The following is an 18896-nucleotide window of genomic DNA, read 5'->3' as shown; positions in this document are numbered from 1 at the left end:
GAAGGTGGCCTAAGGTCAAGGCCTATCAGAAGCAGACGTGTACAGGCCACAGCTGTCTTTACACTACTGGTATGGAAGAGCTTTTGTTTTTAATGACCAGCCTGTTGCTGCCTTTCCCTTGCTGACGTGGTATGTGCACGCAAATCTGCTTGGGGCACCCCTGGCTGTGCCTGCTGGGAATCCATGTTTCACTGCTAGCTACACAGGCAAGGGAGGGAGCAAAATGCTACTCAAAGGTGACAGGTAAAAGCCACTGACTGCCCAGGCCCTGTCTAAGCTGCCACATTTCTGGAACTGCCCAGAAGGGCCTGTCTTCCACTAACTGTCCTGTGGGCACTCAAGGGTGTTCTGGGGAAATCACTACCAAGAAGGATGTCTGAGTTAAAATCTTATTTCAGAGAAGCATACTTCTTCTCCATGGAAATACCCATCCTTCTAACAAGGCAGCCCAGAAGGGGGAAGCCCTTATTCCTATGCTGCTGCACAATCATCCTCCTAAGTCACTGTGGTACTGAGGGTCCACTAGACAGAAGATAGCAGAGAAAAGGGACAAGAAAATAAACATGAATTGGGTGTGGGTTAAAACCTAAAGATACTGTATTTACATCATTATCACTCTTCACCTATTTCCACACTCCACCCTACTGCTATTTTTCAGCTAGGGTAATTAGAACAGGACAACAGGAAGGAGAAAAGGCCCAATGGAAAGAAGCTGGGAGGAATTGCTGAGGAGAAAAAGGTACAAGGAAGCACTGCTGGAACACAGGGAACCTGAGGGGGTTCTGTCAGTACTCTAACTTCTAATGACCCCAACAATTTCTAGTAGGAAAGACAACATGCCAGGGGTAGAAGGGACCCCCATACATACTCAGTTGCCTACCAATGCCACGTACCTGAAAGACCTGGGAAGTGGAAGCAATAGAAGTGTGGGAGCCAAAGGAAACCCGGGAATGGAAATGAGGCAGTCAGGTCTAGGGGGAGAGAACTTGGAAGTCAGCCAGTCCATATTTGACCTCTCATTAGGAGACTGGACTACCTTGTAGGTCTGCAATACCTTGAAAGAATCTGTTGAGTTTTCTCTATTATCATGAAAGAAAAACAGGTTTACGTAGACTTAAGACATGATAAATGATGCTCAAGAGCATGTCCCCAATGCCTTCGGCACAGAAGTAGAACCTAGTTACACCCACTGCCAGTAGTCAGATGAGTAGATGTTACCATGCTACAGTGCCTACTTCCACCTGCCACTCCTGGCCCAGAGCTAGGAAGCCATCAAGGTCTAGTCCAGCTCTGCAAATTTGAGGCTGGGTAGAGGAGAACAGATGCCTTGTGTGAAAAAGGGTCAGTAAGTCACCCTGATGGTCAAGAAACTTTCTAATAGATGAAACACATTTTTAATGTTCTCCCAAAAGCAAGTCACCCAAGAATATGTGGGGCTAAGTCTATGGGTCAGTTCCAGTATCTGACATTGCACTGCTGATCCCCCAGGGCTGGGCTATCTTTTACGCCCCCAGCTGCTTATTTTCTGCTGTGAATGATGGTACCTAACTTACCTCCCTACGGGTGAGAATTTCCAGTCCCTGTCCAGACAGAGAGATAATGGTACTCCCTTGCTCCAAAGCACCCAATCTGCCATAATGGTCCCAGAAAAAAGGGCAAGGGCAGATAACTACTACCTCATCTTCCCTCCAACTCCTCTGCTCATTATCAAAATTTAAAGTGTCCAGGCTACACCCAAGTCTGTTATTACAAGACCATAAACAATAATACCATAGAGGCTGGGGTTGTGGCTCAGTGGAAGAGTGCTTGCCTGGCATATGTGAGGCACTGGGTTTGATCCTCAGCACCATATAAAAATAAATAAATGAAAGGAAGGTACTATATCCATTTACAACCTCCCACAAAATATTAAAAAAATAACTCCATAACAAGAGCAGCCAACACTCAACTCACTCACCCCTGACAACACTCCTCTAAAGACTATACATATATTGATGCTTTTAATTACCCCAACTATCTAGTGCTGCTGATATGTCCAGATCACAGATGAGAAAATGAAAGCATTAAAAAAAAGCTTGAGGGCTGGGATTGGTAGAGCGCTAGTCTCAAATCTGTGAGGCACTGGGTTTGATTCTCAGCACCGCATATAAATGAATGAATAAAATAAAGGTCTGTCAACAACTAAAAAAGGGTAGCCTAGTGGTACAGCATGTGCTTAACATGTGTGAGGCCCCAGGTTTGATCCCTGGCACACCAAAAACACACGTATACAAGCTTAAGACTCAGAACACATGCTTGACGTGTGCAAGTCTTGCTTGCACAGAGGCTCAAAAATATGCCATGGAGTGAGCCTCAGAGAGAGTGGGAGAAGTTTGCACAGTCCGTATAAAATACCATCAACTATGTACTCTGTTACTAAGTGCTGCCTTTTGTGTAAGACCTGGGAAATCCAAAACACTTAAGTCTGTCAAAAGAAATACTGGAAGAATAAACCAAAATCATGGGTAAACAAGAAAGAGTAACTGGGCTGGAAATGAGCCTTTTCCAAACCTACTGGTCTTTGCCATGAAAACATGTAAATCTTTCACCACGGAAAAGATAAAACAGAGTGGTGGCACATACCTATAATCCCAGCAGCTCAGGAGGCTGAGACAGGAGGATCCCAAGTTCAAAGCCAGCCTCAGCAACTTAGACCCTAAACAACTCAGTGAGACTCTGTCTCTAAAAAGAATATAAAAAAGTTCTGGGGATGTGGCTGAGTGGTCATGTACCCCTGAGTTCAATTGTTGGTACCCCCCACAAAAAGGAAAAAAAAAAAAAAAAAGCAGCACAATTCCCTCCAAATTCAAAAACCAACCAAAACAAATGAGTTAACTATCAAGTCAGTGGTAGAAACATACAGGGAAAAGAATTCCTTTAAGTAGCTTTTTTTTTTTTTTTAAACAGGAAACAAAAAACTTAAACATGCTACAAGGATACATTTTTAAAGGACAAAGCTGCAAAATAATCTCAAACTTTTAGTCCACAATTTGTTACCATTTATTCTGAAACCCCTTGAGAGTAAAGCAAGCAATTATGCTAATGATATTGAAAAAACAAGATGTTCATAGTAACAGAAAAGACATGGTTTAAAACCAAAGTAAAAATCCTGCAAAAGAAATCTGAATTGGAAACATCACTTCAATAATACCTGGCTTTTTTTTTTTTTTGTCTTTCTTTTAATTTTGAAACAGGGTCTCATGAAGTTGCTGAGGCTAGCCACAAATTTGCAATCTTCCTGCTTCAGCCTCCCAAACTGCTGGGATTACAGGTATGCACCACCACACCTGACTTATGGGGCATTTCTGTTATTTCAAAAACATGTATTTCTTAGTTCTATTCACAAAAAGGCCCAAAAGCAATGAGCAGAGCTGAGTCCACAATTGCATGCACTAAATGCCATTTTACCCTCAAAAAAGGACTCAGGGATCCTTAGAGGAACAGGCAATCCCAGGGCCTAAATACCAGCAAGCTAGAAAAGACTAAAAGGGTTATGTAAGGAGCCCTAAGAGTGCAGGGGGCATGGGAGCTACCATCAAAGGAGGACAGGACCATGAAAACATCAATGCAAACTACTACAAAGAACTGAAATACACCAAATACACATCCCTGAAGTTAAAACGTTGCTCAAAGAAGAGAACCCATCTGTGGCCCACTGAGGGCACTCTTTGCCCTGGAAGGAATAATAACAGCATTCCTGGTGGTCTAGAACAAGTAATATTTAAAAAAAAAAAAAAATCCTCCCTGATGATAGATAATGCTTCTTGACCAAAAAAAAAAAAAAAACAAAACAAAACAAAACAAAACAACAACTTCCATGTAATAAATATGGAAGAGCCAGAATTAAAGACAGTTATCATTTTGTAATCCTTAATTAAACAATAGAATTATTGGATAATGGAGAACTTTACTAGGAGTCATGCTGCCACCCCTCTAAACCCCCAACAACTGTGCCTCACTGAAGCATCAAGTCACCCAGAAATATCAGAAAAGGTCATCTTGGGTCCATTCTTGCTAACAAGACTGTACCCCTCTGTTCTTTCATTCTAGAACCCAGTTCACAATGAGGGGGCAGGCAGGAGTGAGAGACCTTGCAGAAGACTGCTGGGCTGTTTTTTTCTACAGGCTGAGAGAGGCCTGAGGGGAGAACAGATCCTCATTTGGATCCTGATTCAAATAAACCAACTGCTAGGAAAAAAACTGCTGAGACGTGAACAAGGCCTTTACGCTGACTGAGGTTGGGTTATTGTTAAGTGGGGCCCTGGTGCATGTCCTGTGTGGAGAAATTCTGCAGTTGCAGACATACAACACCATGAAAGCTGAGACCTGCCCTGAACAATTCAAGAGGGACACAGACAGGCCAAACTGCAACAACTGCAGGCTCTACGAGTGTGGACATTTATGACTCTGAAAGTTTTCCTAACATATTTAAAAATCTATCAAACCTCAAGCCAAGGCAGCCCCAACAACATCCCTTACCCCTACCCACTCAAGGAAACCACGCTGCCCTGACCTTGCTACCAAGGACAGATAGACACATTCTCTACAACTTTCACTGATTCCATTTTTTAAAATATAAAAGTTTTAGCTGGGCATGATGGCACATGCCTGTAATCCCAGAAGCTTGGGAGGCTGAGGCATGAGGATCATAAGTTCAAACTCAGTCTCAAAGCCAGCCTCTACTTAGCAGGGCTCTGAGTAACTTAGTGAGAACCTATCTCAAAGCACAAACTAAACAAATATACACACACACAAATATAATCATTTTATTGAAATATAATTCACTTTCCATAAAGTCCACCCATTTAAAGTATACCATTCAGTAGTTTAAAAAATATATATATATATATATATATAAATATATATATATATTTTAGTTGTAGTTGGACACAATACCTTTATTTTATTTATTTATTTTTAAGTGGTGCCGAAGATCGAACCTACATGCTACGCAAGTGCTCTACAGCTGAGCCACAACCCCATCAGTAGGCAATCACTAGTCAACTTTCCATCTTTAGCGGGCTAAATAATAGGCCCCAATATACCAGGTCTGATCCCCTGGAACCCTGTAAGTGTTTCCTTATTTGGAGAAAGGGTTTTTGCAGATGTGCTTAAGGATCCTGAGAAAGGGGAGTGGCCCTTAACTGCAACCATATGTATCCTCATGAGGCGGCGGCAGAATGAAATTTCACTCTCAGAGAAGAAGGTGATGTTAAGGTAAAAAATGTGGCATTTATACACAATGGAATATTACTCAGCACTAAAAAATAACAAGATCATGGCATTTGCAGGGAAATGGATGGCATTTGAGCAGATTATGCTAAGTGAAGTTAGCCAATCCCTAAAAAACAAATGCCAAATGTCTTCTCTTATATAAGGGGGGTGACTCAAAACAGAGTAGGGAGGAAGAGCATGAGAAGAAGATTACCACTAAACAGGGAAGAGAGGTGGGAGGGCATGGGAGGGAAGAGGGGAATTGTATGGAAGATGGAAGGAGACCCTCATCGTTACACAAAATACATATATGATGGTGTGAGGGGGAAGGGAAAAAAGAGAGAGAGAAATGTATCACAGTAGATTGGGTAGACAAAGGTGATGGGAGGGGAGGGGGGATAGGGAGGGCAGCAGAATACAACTGACACTAGTATTACTGTATGTATATACATGGCTGTATAATCAATGTGATCTTACAATCTGTACATGTGGAAAAATGAGAATTCATACCCCTTTTGAGTCAAATGTATGATATGTCAAGATCACTGTATTGTCTTGAGCAACTAATAAAAAAAAAAAAAAGAGCAGAGCGACATTTTACCATATGATGCTGAGTCTTGTAGCCTGCCATGACACATTCATATACCAAGGGACACCAGCAGCTACCAGAAGCTGGAAGATGTAAGGAAAATTGTCCCTGAGAGCCTTTAGAGGGAATACAGACTTACCAACATGGTGATTTTTGACCAGTGATATTGATTTTTAGACTTTTGGACTTTAAAATTAAGAGAAACTAGATTTGTTTGTTCAAATTATGTATGTATGCATTCATTTATTTATTTACTTTTTTATGACTTGGTTTCCTTATAGGAATGGGGATGTAGCTCAGTGATAAAGCAGTCTTGAGCTCAATTCCTAGCACTGCAAAGGAGAAAACAAAACAAAACAAACAACAAAGAAAGCAAGAGAGAATCCAAGTATGCACAAGCCAACAAACGAGCTAAGCATCATGCATCCTTTGACTTGCCCTGTACTTGTTTTTTCCCACAGGTAAATTAGGGAGAATGTTGCTCTCTAGATGTTTGTAAAATGTTTCTCTAGGGCCTGGATACATTCATAATACAGCTCCTGAAAACTGAACAATTAGAATTTAAAATTAGGCTTGTGAACAAATGTTTACTAAAGGCAGTGCAGAAGTCCTGACAGTTATACATTTAGATGAAACTCATCAAAGCAAAGCAACACTGCTAATGGTGATAAGAACACTGGAGCCTCCTTATGAACCAGCAGCACCAAGCACAATCCCAGGACTTTCTAGGAAATCTCAACAGTTAAGAAAATGCTCATCTTGGGCTGGGATTATAGCTCAGTGGTAAAGCACCTACCTAGCACATGTGAGACACTGGGTTAGATCCTTAGCACCACATAAAATAAATAAATAAAATAAAGGTGTTGTGACCATCTAAAATTAAAATATCTTAAAAGAAAAGAAAATGCTCATCTTTTCATGTGTTTACAGCTTCTAATGTATATACTTTATGCTTTTATCAGTTCTAAGTATCAGCACTTCTAACGCCTGAACTCTTGGGCAGGTAAACTCCCTTGATGCAATAGGAATAGCAGAAGATATATTCAGATTCAATGAAAAGCTGGATCTTGGGCTTTTGAGGTCCCTAGAAAGGCTGAAAGTAGGCAATCAATATCAGACGAATATTTGTAAATCCCTCCCCCAAAGAATGGGCCTGATTATCTATGCTCTTGCTCATTTATTCCAGCTGGTTGGTAGTTCAGCTCTTGTTCCTCTTTGATTGATTAGTCCCAAGTGGCCTGCCAGTTTAATGCTCTCTGCTTCTTTTGTCAGGGTTCACTTCTGCACTAGTCAATTCATAATGTACGTGAATATACACATACATATACACAAACACATACACATACCTTCCACACATACACCCCTTGTGTCTCACCCTTACTAAGGCCTCCAGCAACTTAGTGAGACCCTGTCTCAAAATAAAAAAAATAAAAAATAAAATAGAGCTGGAGATGTAGCTCAGAGGTAAAGGGCTCCTAGGTTCAATCCCCAGTTCCAAACAAATAGATACAGTCTCATGGGGCATGGTGGTGTACACTTATAATACTTGTGATCCGGGAGATTGAGGTGGGAGGATCAGAAGTTTGAGGCCAGCCTCAGTCACTTAGCAAGATCTTGCCTCAAAATAAAAAATAAAAATGACTGAGGATGTAGCATAGGGATAAAGCATCCCTGGGTTCAATCCCTAGTACAAAAAAATAAATAAATAAATAAAAATAAATTGTATTCTGTACTGAACACACATAGCCATTTATCATTATTATTCCCTAGCCAATTTGGTACAATAAGTATTTGCATTAGATTAGGTATTATAGTAATCAAGAGATGATTTAAAGGATACCGGAAATGTGTGCAGTTTTTATGCAAGTATTATACCATTTTATACAAGGGACTTGAGCATCTATGAATTTTGGAATCCTTAGGGAATCCTGGATCCAATCCCTCACAGATACCAAAGAACAACTGTTTAATTTTAAAAAGATCAGGCAAACAGAAATACACCCAGTTCTAGGGGCTGGGGTTGTGGCTCAGCAGTAGAGCAAATTGCCTAGCACATGTGAGGCACTGGGTTCGATCCTCAGTACCACATGAAAATAAATAAAAATAAAGACACTGTGCCCATCTATAACTAAAAGAAAAAAAAAAAAAGAAACAAACAAATAAAATTAATATACCCAATAAGCATCTTTCCATACTCCCCTTTAGGTGATGACAGGTGCCAGGATCCCTGACTGCTAAACCTTCCTAAAGTATCAAAAGGCTGCCTGGAATGCATGGAGTTGTTATTATGAACTATGGCCCACCACCCAGACATGGCTATTTTTGTTTCCCTCAGCTCCTTCACATAGAGGAGTCCCATCCATAAGAATTAAAGTCTTCGAGGATTAAAGTGGGTGTCTGAATGTCTTTTGCTTTGCTGGGTGGGAGTCAATGAGAAACATGGCTTAAAAGCATCCACTCTGACACCAGACCCCTAGGATTACAACCCAGCTCTCCTCTAACCAGCCACATGATATTTTGAGCAGGGCAATTAGCACGTATGTGACTGAATTTCCTTGTATGTTGACTGGCAAAAATAATACTGTACCCTCTTTATAGGTCTAAGTGGGGCTCGAGAGATTCACATACGTGAAGAACTCAGAAGATGGCCTTGCACGGGGACATCACATTGTACTCTGAAGAGGAGATCTAGCTATGAAACCTAGAGTGAGCCAATGCCAGGATGGGTAGGGCTTTAACTTGGGGAATGAACACTGGAAGCATGTGTCGACTCTGGAAATTTGGTGAATTCTTCTGGAGAAAAACACTCAAGGTTTTCTCTGCCCTGGAGTATACACTAAACTGCCTGAAGTGCTCATTAGTTCTCCAGTTCCCTTAGAGAGGCATCTTTGGACCTGCAAGCCTATCAGAATTCCAAGGGAAGGTCATCCTCCTTCTCCGTGACTCACTACCTCAGAGCTCCTCTTGGGTCCACAGAGATATCATTATTCCCTAACTTTTCCCCTGCTCCAGAGTCCTACTTTTTAATTTTTTTCACAGCTGTTCTAACAGGGTCTCAGGCAGCAGGGGAGGTTAAAGTGTGCCTGAGTTGCAATTCTGACCTGAAGACAAATACAGATGGCAGTGCCCAAGTATGTCTGTCTCTGTGAAAATGACACAGGAATTTTCCTACACTGTTCTCATAAACACTTCTCTTTCAATTAGCCAGGGCCTCCTTTATAAATTAGGGATTTAAAGCCAACTCAAACAAAGCAAATGGACTGGAATCATTAAGGGGCAGCATAAATAATTCGATATGCAGTAAATGAAAGACTAAGGCAGAGTGAACGGGGATGGTCAGGGGCTGTTGTGTTTCTAAGCACGTCCTTTGGGATGGAAGGCTTACTCTTCAGCTGCTAGGAAGGTCTCTGAGGTAGTTTCCATTATAGCTAGGCAATAATCACTGGCCACTGGTCACGCCAAAAGGCAAAGGTGATTTTCCCAACCCGGAATCTTCACTGGACTTAACACTTCCTGTATGCAGATGCGCACCTATAATCTCAGAAATTAGAGAGGCTGAGGCAGAAGAACTGAAGTCTGAGGCCAACCCTGGCAACTTAGTAAGCCTGTTTCAAAATAAAAAGTAAAAGGGCTGGAAGGGCTAGGGATATAGCTCAATGGTAGAGTGCCCCTGGGTGAAATCCCCATCACACACACACACACACACCCTAAAAAAAATGTCCTGGGGCTGGGGATGTGTCTCAAGCAGTAGAGCGCGAGCGCCTGTCATGTGCAGGGCGCTGGGTTCGATCCGCAGCACCACATAAAAAAATAAAATAAAGATGTTGTGTCCACCAAAAACTAAAAAATAAATATTAAAAAAAATTCTCTCTCTCTCTTAAAAAAAATTCCTGTATTCAAACCTCTGAAGGCTGGCACTTCTTCTTTTTGAAAGCCAGCCACAGTACTATAATAAAGTCTGAGCTCTGCCACTAGAGATACCAGAGTGGAGGCCATACTGGGAAAAGTGACATGCAGTCACCTGAGTGAAGCCTTTATGGACCCTCCAGACAATCCCAGCTACCCTCACTAAGCAACCACATGAGATGTCAGAGCAAAACCAGAAAGGTGCAGCTGGGCAATTCCAATTGTTCCTACTCCGGACTCACAGAATCAGGAGAAATAACTTCCTGCTTTATTCTATTAAGTTTTGGAGTTTGTTTGTTATGAATAAACAATAAACAGTGCTTAACAATGTCTATATTTTTAAAGCTGAGACGGTCAGTTCAATAAGCCTCATCAAAGTTCTTTTAATTGTAAGAAAATACAAACTAACAAAATCAGTAAAATATCCCATCCCCCAAATATATAAATAAAAATAAAAAATTTTAAAAAATTTTTAAAAATTAAAATGAAAAGACCAACAACTCAATTAAAAAACAGGAGAAGGGTCATGCCTATAATCCCAGCAATACAAGAAGCTGAGGCAAAAGGATTTCAAGTTCAAGGTCAAACTCTCTGGCTAACTTAGCAAGACACTGTCACAAAAAAAAAAAAAAAAGAAAAAGAAAAAAATGCTGGCAACTTGGCTCAGTGGTTAATCTCTCCTGGGTTCAATTCCTAGTACAACCCCCACACACCCAAAATAGGCAAAGAATACAAATAGACATCTCTCCAAAGAAAATATACAAATGGCCAACCAGCATATAAAAAGATGCTGAATATCATAGTCACCAGGCGAATGTAAATCAAAAACACAATGGATACCATTTCACATTCATTATGATAACTGTTATGGTTTGGAAGTGAGGTGTCCCCTAAAAGCTCACATGTGAGACAATGCAAGAAGGTTCAGAGAAGAAATGACTGGGTGGTTAAGAGTTTCACCCAATTAGTGATTTACTGAGGGGTAAATAAAGTTGTAGGGTATGGCTGGAGGAGTTGAGAATTGGGGTGTGGCTTTGGTGTATATATTTGTATCTGGAGAATAGAGTCAGTCTATTTCCTGATCAGGGATGCTTTCCTCTGCCACACACTCTGCCATGATGTTCAGCCTCATCTTGAGCCCCGAGAAATGGAATCAGCCTTCTATGGATTAAGACCTCTGAAACTATGAACCCTCAAATAAACTCTTCCTCCTCAATAACTATGCTGGTTGGGTCCTTTAGTCACAGCAGTGAAAAAGCTGACTAAAACAATGACTACAATAAAAAGGACAATAATAAGTGTTGGGGACAAACGAAACCTAATAAGCTTCTGGTGGGTTCAACTGGTACAGCTGCTTTAGAAAACAGACTGATAGTTCCTCAAAAAGTTATACATGGAGTTTCCATGAACCAGCAACTCCACCCCTAGGTATGTATCCAAAGGAAAGGAAAACTTTGTCTACACAAAAACTTTTATAATGGGCTAGGGATGTAGCTCAGTAGAGAAGCATTTGCCTTGTATGCTCAAGGCCCTGAGCCCTGAGTTCTACCTCCAGCACCACACATACACACCCTATAAATATTTTACAGGAATATTTACAGCAGCATTATTCATAATAGCCAAAAGTGTAAATAATCCAAGTCCATCGACTGATAAGTGGAGGTTGGTGTGTGTATGTGTGTACATACACACGATCTACCCATCCACAGACAGAATGTTATTCAGCAATAAAAATAAATCAGGTACCTGCTGCTATAACATGGTTCAGTCATACACCAAAAATAAATAAATAAATAAATATAAATCCCCAGGAATCTTTTTTTTTTTTTTAAATAGTGCTTAGGATCAAACCTAGGACCTCAGGCATGCTAGGCAAGTGTTTTAACAATTAACTACATGCCAGTCCTGTATGACTACATTTATATGAAAAGTTCAGAATGGGAAAATCCATAGCAACAGAAAGTAGAAAAGTGGTTGCTAATGACTGAGGGGGAAATGAGGTGTGACTGCTAATGGTCACTAAGTTTCTTTTGGAAAAATATTCTAAAATTAGATTATAGTGATAGTTCACATAATTCTGAATATCCTAGGCAACTGAACTGTACACCTTAAACAGGTGAACTGTAGAGTATATGAATTCAATCTCAATAATGCTCTTAAAAGAAAAGCAAAATACTTATTACACATGTTCACAACAGAAGCCACCCTGCCCCACTTCAATATGCATGCTCTTGGGGCTCTTCCTTAAACAACTATGTACTCATAAACACACACCACTGTTTCATTTCATTTCATTTCTTCCATTTTGCTTCATTTCTACTAGAAGGGCTCTGCTCTGGGGAGAGCCCATGGAGGAAGCAAGACAATCATATGAAGCCCAAGATAAGAGGCCACATCGTAGAAATCCTTCTACCCACTCCACCTATGCTGTCCCAGGGCTCAGATCTTAACCAATATTACCTGCCTCACTTCACAAAAGGGAATAGGTGCACTTCTATATCCACGCATTAGAGCCTATGGGGCTCAGGGAAGATCCCTGTTGAGCTGAGGCTCAGGAGAGAGTCAGTGCTTACTCCCAGCATTTCCCATTCCATGGGAACAATAGGTTTTGAGGGAGCCCCCTGTAGGATACATAGGGGCTGGCCACAGATTGGAAGATACCAGCAGTGAAGCAAGGGATGCCCACGAAGTATCCTCCTCATTCCATTGACATAGAATGCTGCACACAAAGCCAACTATGTCTGTGATTAACCAGTGAGCAATCAAACAACCCACTCCCTAGGACCCTAGTGTAGAGTTCTCAGAATCTGCAACTTCCCACTCTCTGAACCTCTCTAACAAGGGACTCCACCCAAGGAGACCTTACCCGGGTCTTGGCCTTCAGGAATACATGGCTCTCCATATCCTTGCTAGATTTACTGTGGGCCACACCAGCTTTCCTCATGGCATCCTCACTGAAACACAAAAGAAGAGACATTTACACACAATAGCAAGTCTTAGCCATTAGGCCCTTCATGGTAGCTGCCCCTGGAAGGATCAGGTGCTGTTCCCAGAATGCAGCCTCACTGAGGTCCCATCAAGACATGTAGGGAGGGATCCTCAACAGAGCAATGACAGAAAGCTTAACAAGGGAGTAAGAGGACAGGGCCATGAGAAAGAAGGAATAGGAAAGGTGGTCACCATGAAGCAAAAGCAAGCCACTGGCTTGATGGGAAAGGGGAACTGTTCCTTAGAGACTGCTCACAACCAACACAAAATCAAGCATGACCATTGGGTGGCCAGCCAGTCTCTACTTCCTGCCTTCTGAGTGACCTGGGTGCCTACCCAAACCTGCCACTGAGCACAATGGAACCTCAGTTTCAGAATGTTCCTCTGTAAACTGAAGGGGCCCACAGAAGTCATCTCTCAGTTCCTCCCAAGGAAAGGGTCCCTTTGTGGAACAATTCATGTTCTCCTAACATGACCAAAGAGACCCGCCCCAAATTCAACAGCTTATAGCTGGGGACAGAAGGAGACAGATCACACGAATGTGAAAAACATCTTCAAAACACATTTACTAACAGAGGCACAACAAGAGAAAATATTACTAAAAGTTTTATACCACACTGCTGCTCCTGGTTATAAAGAATTATGCACATGAGCTAAACTCAGTTTTCCCTTGAATGACAGCATACACTACCCTCCTCCATGCCTGCACACATATGTATGCACACATGCATAACACAAACACACAGAGAAAGAACAGGAATGCATTGCTAGAAAGGAAGAAACACGATAGCAGGCTTGAGCTGGGCATCTATCTCCCAAGAGACAGGATGCTCTGTTCTGTTCACAGTCTGCCTTCTTCCCTGTAGTGTAGGTCTTCTTCCTGCCTGTTTTCCCAGCACTGGACTTGTTAATAAACAAACAAGACTTGTCAGGGCTCTGTGGCCTCACTTGAATGGAATAAATAAACCAGTCCAGTCCAGCTGGTGCTTGAAAACACCCTCACCACTCCAAACCCAAACAGGGTACTAAAGAATGCGCATGTGGGGCTGCAGCATCACCCTTGTGATCTCTAAGAAATCACAGAAAGAGGGGCTAAGGTTGTGGCTCAGCGGTAGAGCACTGGCCTAGTACATGCGAGTCCCTGGATTCAATCCTCAGTACCACATAAAAATAAATAAATAAAGTAAAGGTATTGTGTCCAACTAAAAGTAAAAAATAAATATTAAAAAAAAATCACAGAGGGGCTGGGGATGTGGCTCAAGCGGTAGCGCGCTCGCCTGGCATGCGTGTGGCCCGGGTTCGATCCTCAGCACCACATACAAACAAAGATGTTGTGTCCGCCAATAACTAAAAAAGAAATAAATATTAAAAAAAATTTCTCTCTCTCTCTCTCTCCATCTCTCTCTCTCTTTAAAAAAAAAAAAAAACATCACAGAAAAGGGGCTGGGCTGGGGTTGTGCTTGCCTGCCATGTATGAGGCACTGTGTTCGATCCTCAGCATCATATTAAAAAAATAAAGTTATATTAAAAAAAGAAATCACAGAAAGGAGGCTTCATGCTAAGAGATGTACAAACCTGTTTTAATGTAAATAAAAATAAAACAATGTTGACCCGTTGCGCTATTAGATCCTTCATTCAACAAGTATGGTTGGAGTCCCTACTTCTCCTGTTTCCTAAAGCCCACAGCAGAAACCTGTTGCTGCCAAGTGAGGCAGCAACAGGTTCCTGCTTGCAAGGCATCCAGGGGTGGAGCAGAAGCATGAGTGGAAAAGTCCACAGGTTCACAAGAGAAGTGAGAGGAATGATATAAAACAGTAACATGAGAACCAGCCCACATGCAACGCAGGATCAGATTTATAGGCAAGCACAGCAAAGGCACAACACAGGCAAGAGGGCTGGTGAGGACCTGGTGTGCACAGTTGAGGCCAGCATGGCACAGACACTTCACACTGGAAATGGACATGTCACCTGACAGGATTTAAGAAGCATTTTCAATAGGATAAGTGACACAGCACACCTCTGTAATTCACCCGTGACCCCAAGCCCTACAAGTTCCTCTTTCCACTTTCCAACAGCAGTGTCAAGATGGACTGGGAGGTAAATCAACCACACAGGTACTTAGAAGGGGATGAGGGCCACAGAGCCATGGACTAATAGGAGGTCCAAAGGAAGTAGAGCAGAAATAGCAAACATTTGTAGTCTAGCAACACAGCCTGGAGGCTTCCCAAGAGGGAGCAGAAGGCCATGGCCAGTGGCAGTGTAGCCGGGTCACTAGATATGAACACAGAAGAAAAGGGGGTACAGAGGAGCTTGAGGGGGAACATGGTCACAGAGATAGGCTCTGTGCTAGAGAGCACCAGTCACTGAAGGGTAAGCCAGGCTAGTAAGAGCATCCCTTCCAGGCTACCACCAGTCACTTTAGTCATAGTGAGCAAATTGGCCAGTTCCAGATGATAAGGTGCATTTCCACTGAAGCAAAGACAACTGGCATGTGGTCAGTCAGACCCAGAATACAGTTTACTGCAATAGCTTTGAGGTAGTGGGATGACCATGACTGGGCCAAAGAAGCATGTTTGATGAACAGTGGGCAAAGTATACTGAATGCCAGAAGACACACTGGAGGATGCCCTATTCTACCAGGGTATTGTCAGAGATGATGTGGACAGTGTGGGCACCAACTATTAGTGACTTAGAACTGGAGGAGCACTGACCTGGCTAAAGGCCAGAAATAAGCCTATCCTGACAAGCCAGAAAATGCCTCTCAAGAGCAGGAAGCTGAAAGAGGAAAATGGGTAGGTCATTACTGCCATGAGCTGCAAAGGAAGGGCTGTTGCATGGGCTCTAGAGAGCTAAGGAGGAAGGCACTCCATGTGTCAGGTTTCTTCAGGGCAGCCCAGTACCCTCTCATTCCCATGTCCCTTCCACAGTGCCTGCCCAGAGAGCTTCTTCATGTTTGAGGGCTGAAGAATAAATCAAAATGCTCTGAGCACTGTTTTAGTCATATATATACACACACACACACACACACACATATACACACATATATATGTGTATATATATATATGTGTGTGTATATATTCCATCTGCTATTATTGGTATTTATTTTTATGCGGTGCTGAGGATCAAACCCAGTGCCTGGTGAGCACTCTACCACTGAACCACAACCCCAGCCCCTGCTGGGGTTTAAGTATTTTAGCTCTTGTTTCTAATCTACAGATCATAAAATAGAAGACAGGCCAAGCAGAAAGCAGATACTTCTGCCTTTTTTAAATATCTAACTCCACCATCAGCAGACGCCAATCTTGGCTCCCTTGCTATCTTAGTATTTGGTCAAAGGCCCCTGTTCCTTCAGCACTGATTGCAAAGGCTCCACAATTCACACTAGGATCCTCCCTTCTGCAATCTGGCCCCTCAAATGTCAACAAGAGACTATGGTCAGGACCTGGTTACCTTGAGAATAGCACCAGCTTTGGTCAAGATCCCCTTCCACTCACCAACCCTAGAATGCCTCCTGACCACCTGGATCCAAATGACAACTCCTGTATACCCTAAAAACAAAAGTCTTCCTGCAACTGTCAATAAACAGAAGTAAATGAAGTTAAACTATCTCACCAGGCACAGTGGTACACACACATAAACTCAGGGACTTGGGAGGCTGAGGAAGGAGGATTGCAAATTCAAGGCCAGCCTCAGCAACTTAGCAAGACCCTGACTCAAAATGAGAGAGAGAGAGAGAGAGAAAGAGCTGGGGTGGCGGGGGGGGGGGGGGAGGGGAGGGGCAGGGAGGCGGAGAAAGAGAGCGAGAAACCATCTTACAACAAGAAATCCCCAAACAGAGCAGAGTATAACAGTAAGCTTTTGCAGAGTATAACAGTAAGCTTTTCCCCTACACAATAAAGGCTGGAGGTCAGTGCCCGACAAGGGTTTTCAGGCCAGGGGAGGTCAAGGAGCAAATTGATGTCAGCTCACAAGGCTAGACCCTAAGTGGCTGTCCTACCACATCCTGTCCAAAATTGACTATGTGTTCATAGAATATTAGGTGACCACCAAAGAACTGGAGGCTGCAAGGATGGTGTTAGAACCAGGTAACACAGGGGTCTAGAGTCATTCCCTGACTGCAACCAGCCAGCCCTCTTAAAATGGACATATGGATAGACACTAGCTCAAGAGCACATGGCCCTTTCTATAACCCAAGCTATACAAGCTCGCCCTTGAGCCAAGGACTAGCTTCCTCTTGGTCAAGGTTCAGCTAGTATCTGATTTTGACCAGCGCCTCAGAGGACAAACCCATCATTATAGGACTGCAACTCCACCTTCTAGGGAGTTTGAGGATGTCCTTACTGGCCAGACCTGCCTGGAACATAGTAGGTCTTAAAAACACTGCCTGACCCTGCCTGATTAGCTAGCAGTTTCACATGAAGAAAACCTCTTGATATCCTCATCTCTCTGCACCAAGTGCCCATGCCAGATACATGAGAACTCCCTTCACTTCCTCAATGCCACTTCCAACCCCTTAAAGTTCAAACTTGCCCTATCTCCCATCACAAAAGTGGCAATTCCTCAATGGGTCTTGGTCTCTAGTTTCCACCAACAACCTCGACCTACTCCACTCAAGTCACACAACTACCAATAAGTGTAGAAAGGAGTCACACGATGTCCCTGCCTGCCTTGAAGACCTCCTACTTTGTTCCTTATCAGTGCTCCCCAGGGCCCTGGAAACAGTGACTGGCACACTGCTTGAACATTGTACCAGCCTTCTTGGGACCTCCCACCTGCCGCCCCTGCTCTCTGCCTCACAGAAACCCTGTAGTCACCTGTGAAACATCCTGTAGGAATCACTGGTTCCTGTCTGTTGGTCCCACTATACTATCAACACCCTAAGGGCAGAAACAAGGGCATCCACCTCAGGGTTGGAGAACAGGCCATGCACATTCATGGGATATGATATGTAAAAGTAAAATACAACATGGCAGGCACTGGGGGGATCAAAACCCAACCAAGCACATCCAAGTAGTGAAGGTCAAGGTGATTGGGGAATGGCATGTACTGGGGTGGGTGGAGGCGCAGGGCAGCTGGGCCTGGAAGGAAGTAGGCAGAGTAGGAAGGCCATGGGCTTTAATTCTAGTCTGGCCACTGCCTAGCTCTGGGTATTGAATTACTCCATGCATCCAAATATGGCATCTTCAGAGACCTCTGAAGAGCTGAAGACAGAAGAATGGTGCACACAGAGACCACAGTGTGAGGCCCAGCTGGCACAGCTTCTGTCCAGCATGGGCCTGTTGTTCCCTGTATCTAAATTTGAAAACCCAATTTATCAATGAGAATCCTGACTTAGTTCTTGTTATCTAAATCACTGTATGATAAAGAAAACAAAACCAGAAAACCAAGTCAAACTGAATGCCTTGGGAGAATACATATGGACATAAAACTCAAAGTGTGCTAATGCCAGTGAGGCCTATGGTAAGCAGGCCCTGCTCTGGGCTGGCTGCCACAGTCTATCCCCAAACCCAAGTCACAGTGTTACTGTGTCCTCCCTGCAAAGGCTGCACTCAGGATGATAGCAGTTAATTTCTAAGGTACATGGACACACAGGAAACACTAAGTTTATGTTAAAGAAGTCAGAGGGCTGGGAGAGTAGCTCAGTGGTAGAGTGCTTGCCTCACATGGGTAAGTCACTGGGTTCAATCCTCAGCACCGCATAAAAATAAGTAAAATAAAGGCATTGTGTTCATCTTCAACTAAAAAAAAAAAAAAAAAAGAAAGAAAGAAGTCAGAAAACAACCTGCTAGATGGTATAGTAAGACAACATTCCAAAACAGAGCCGCTGCACAGATTTGGTGTTGCTCCTTTCCAGGTGGTGAGGAACTAGCAAGTACCTGTGGCTCCCTTGGGCAGGGTTGCTCCCCTACTGGTACTCTGAGTCACCTGGCACATAAAATCACAATGCCAGCTCCACAGCAACTGGAGGGAAGGGCGTTCCCACAGGTACAATGATAGCTGGCTTCCCCTTGCCCCTGCTCCCTGATCCTTGATTTTTTCTTTCAAACTCTGCTCTGAGGGTCCCAGTTCCCAATGAAGGGCTCTTTCACTTCTCATGAGGCCTCTTCGATCCTACTTTCTCCACTACTGCCCCTGGCACTGCTGGGTCCCTTTCCCTGGT

The 18896-nt window shown here is 43.0% G+C and overlaps 1 protein-coding gene across 7 annotated transcripts in view; it reads right to left on the bottom strand.

The window, feature by feature from the left end:
• Positions 1 to 18896, bottom strand: part of Med15 (mediator complex subunit 15) — a 72595-nt gene that overhangs the window by 36858 nt on the left and 16841 nt on the right. For 6 of the 7 annotated variants that reach the window (XM_046421252.2, XM_058571746.1, XM_046421255.2 and 3 more), the window contains exon 2: positions 12615 to 12702. The exons of the other annotated variant lie outside the window; for it this stretch is intronic. In XM_046421252.2, coding sequence (XP_046277208.1) covers positions 12615 to 12702 — 88 coding nt within the window. The remainder of the gene's footprint in view (positions 1 to 12614; positions 12703 to 18896) is intronic. 7 annotated transcript variants of the gene reach the window in all.

Source organism: Marmota monax, unplaced genomic scaffold (genome assembly GCF_021218885.2).
Source record: "Marmota monax isolate L192 unplaced genomic scaffold, Marmota_monax_Labrador192_F-V1.1 WCK01_AAM20220418_F8-fsc00157, whole genome shotgun sequence".
Taxonomy (NCBI): domain Eukaryota; kingdom Metazoa; phylum Chordata; class Mammalia; order Rodentia; family Sciuridae; genus Marmota; species Marmota monax.
This window is presented reverse-complemented; position numbering and strand designations above follow the sequence as displayed.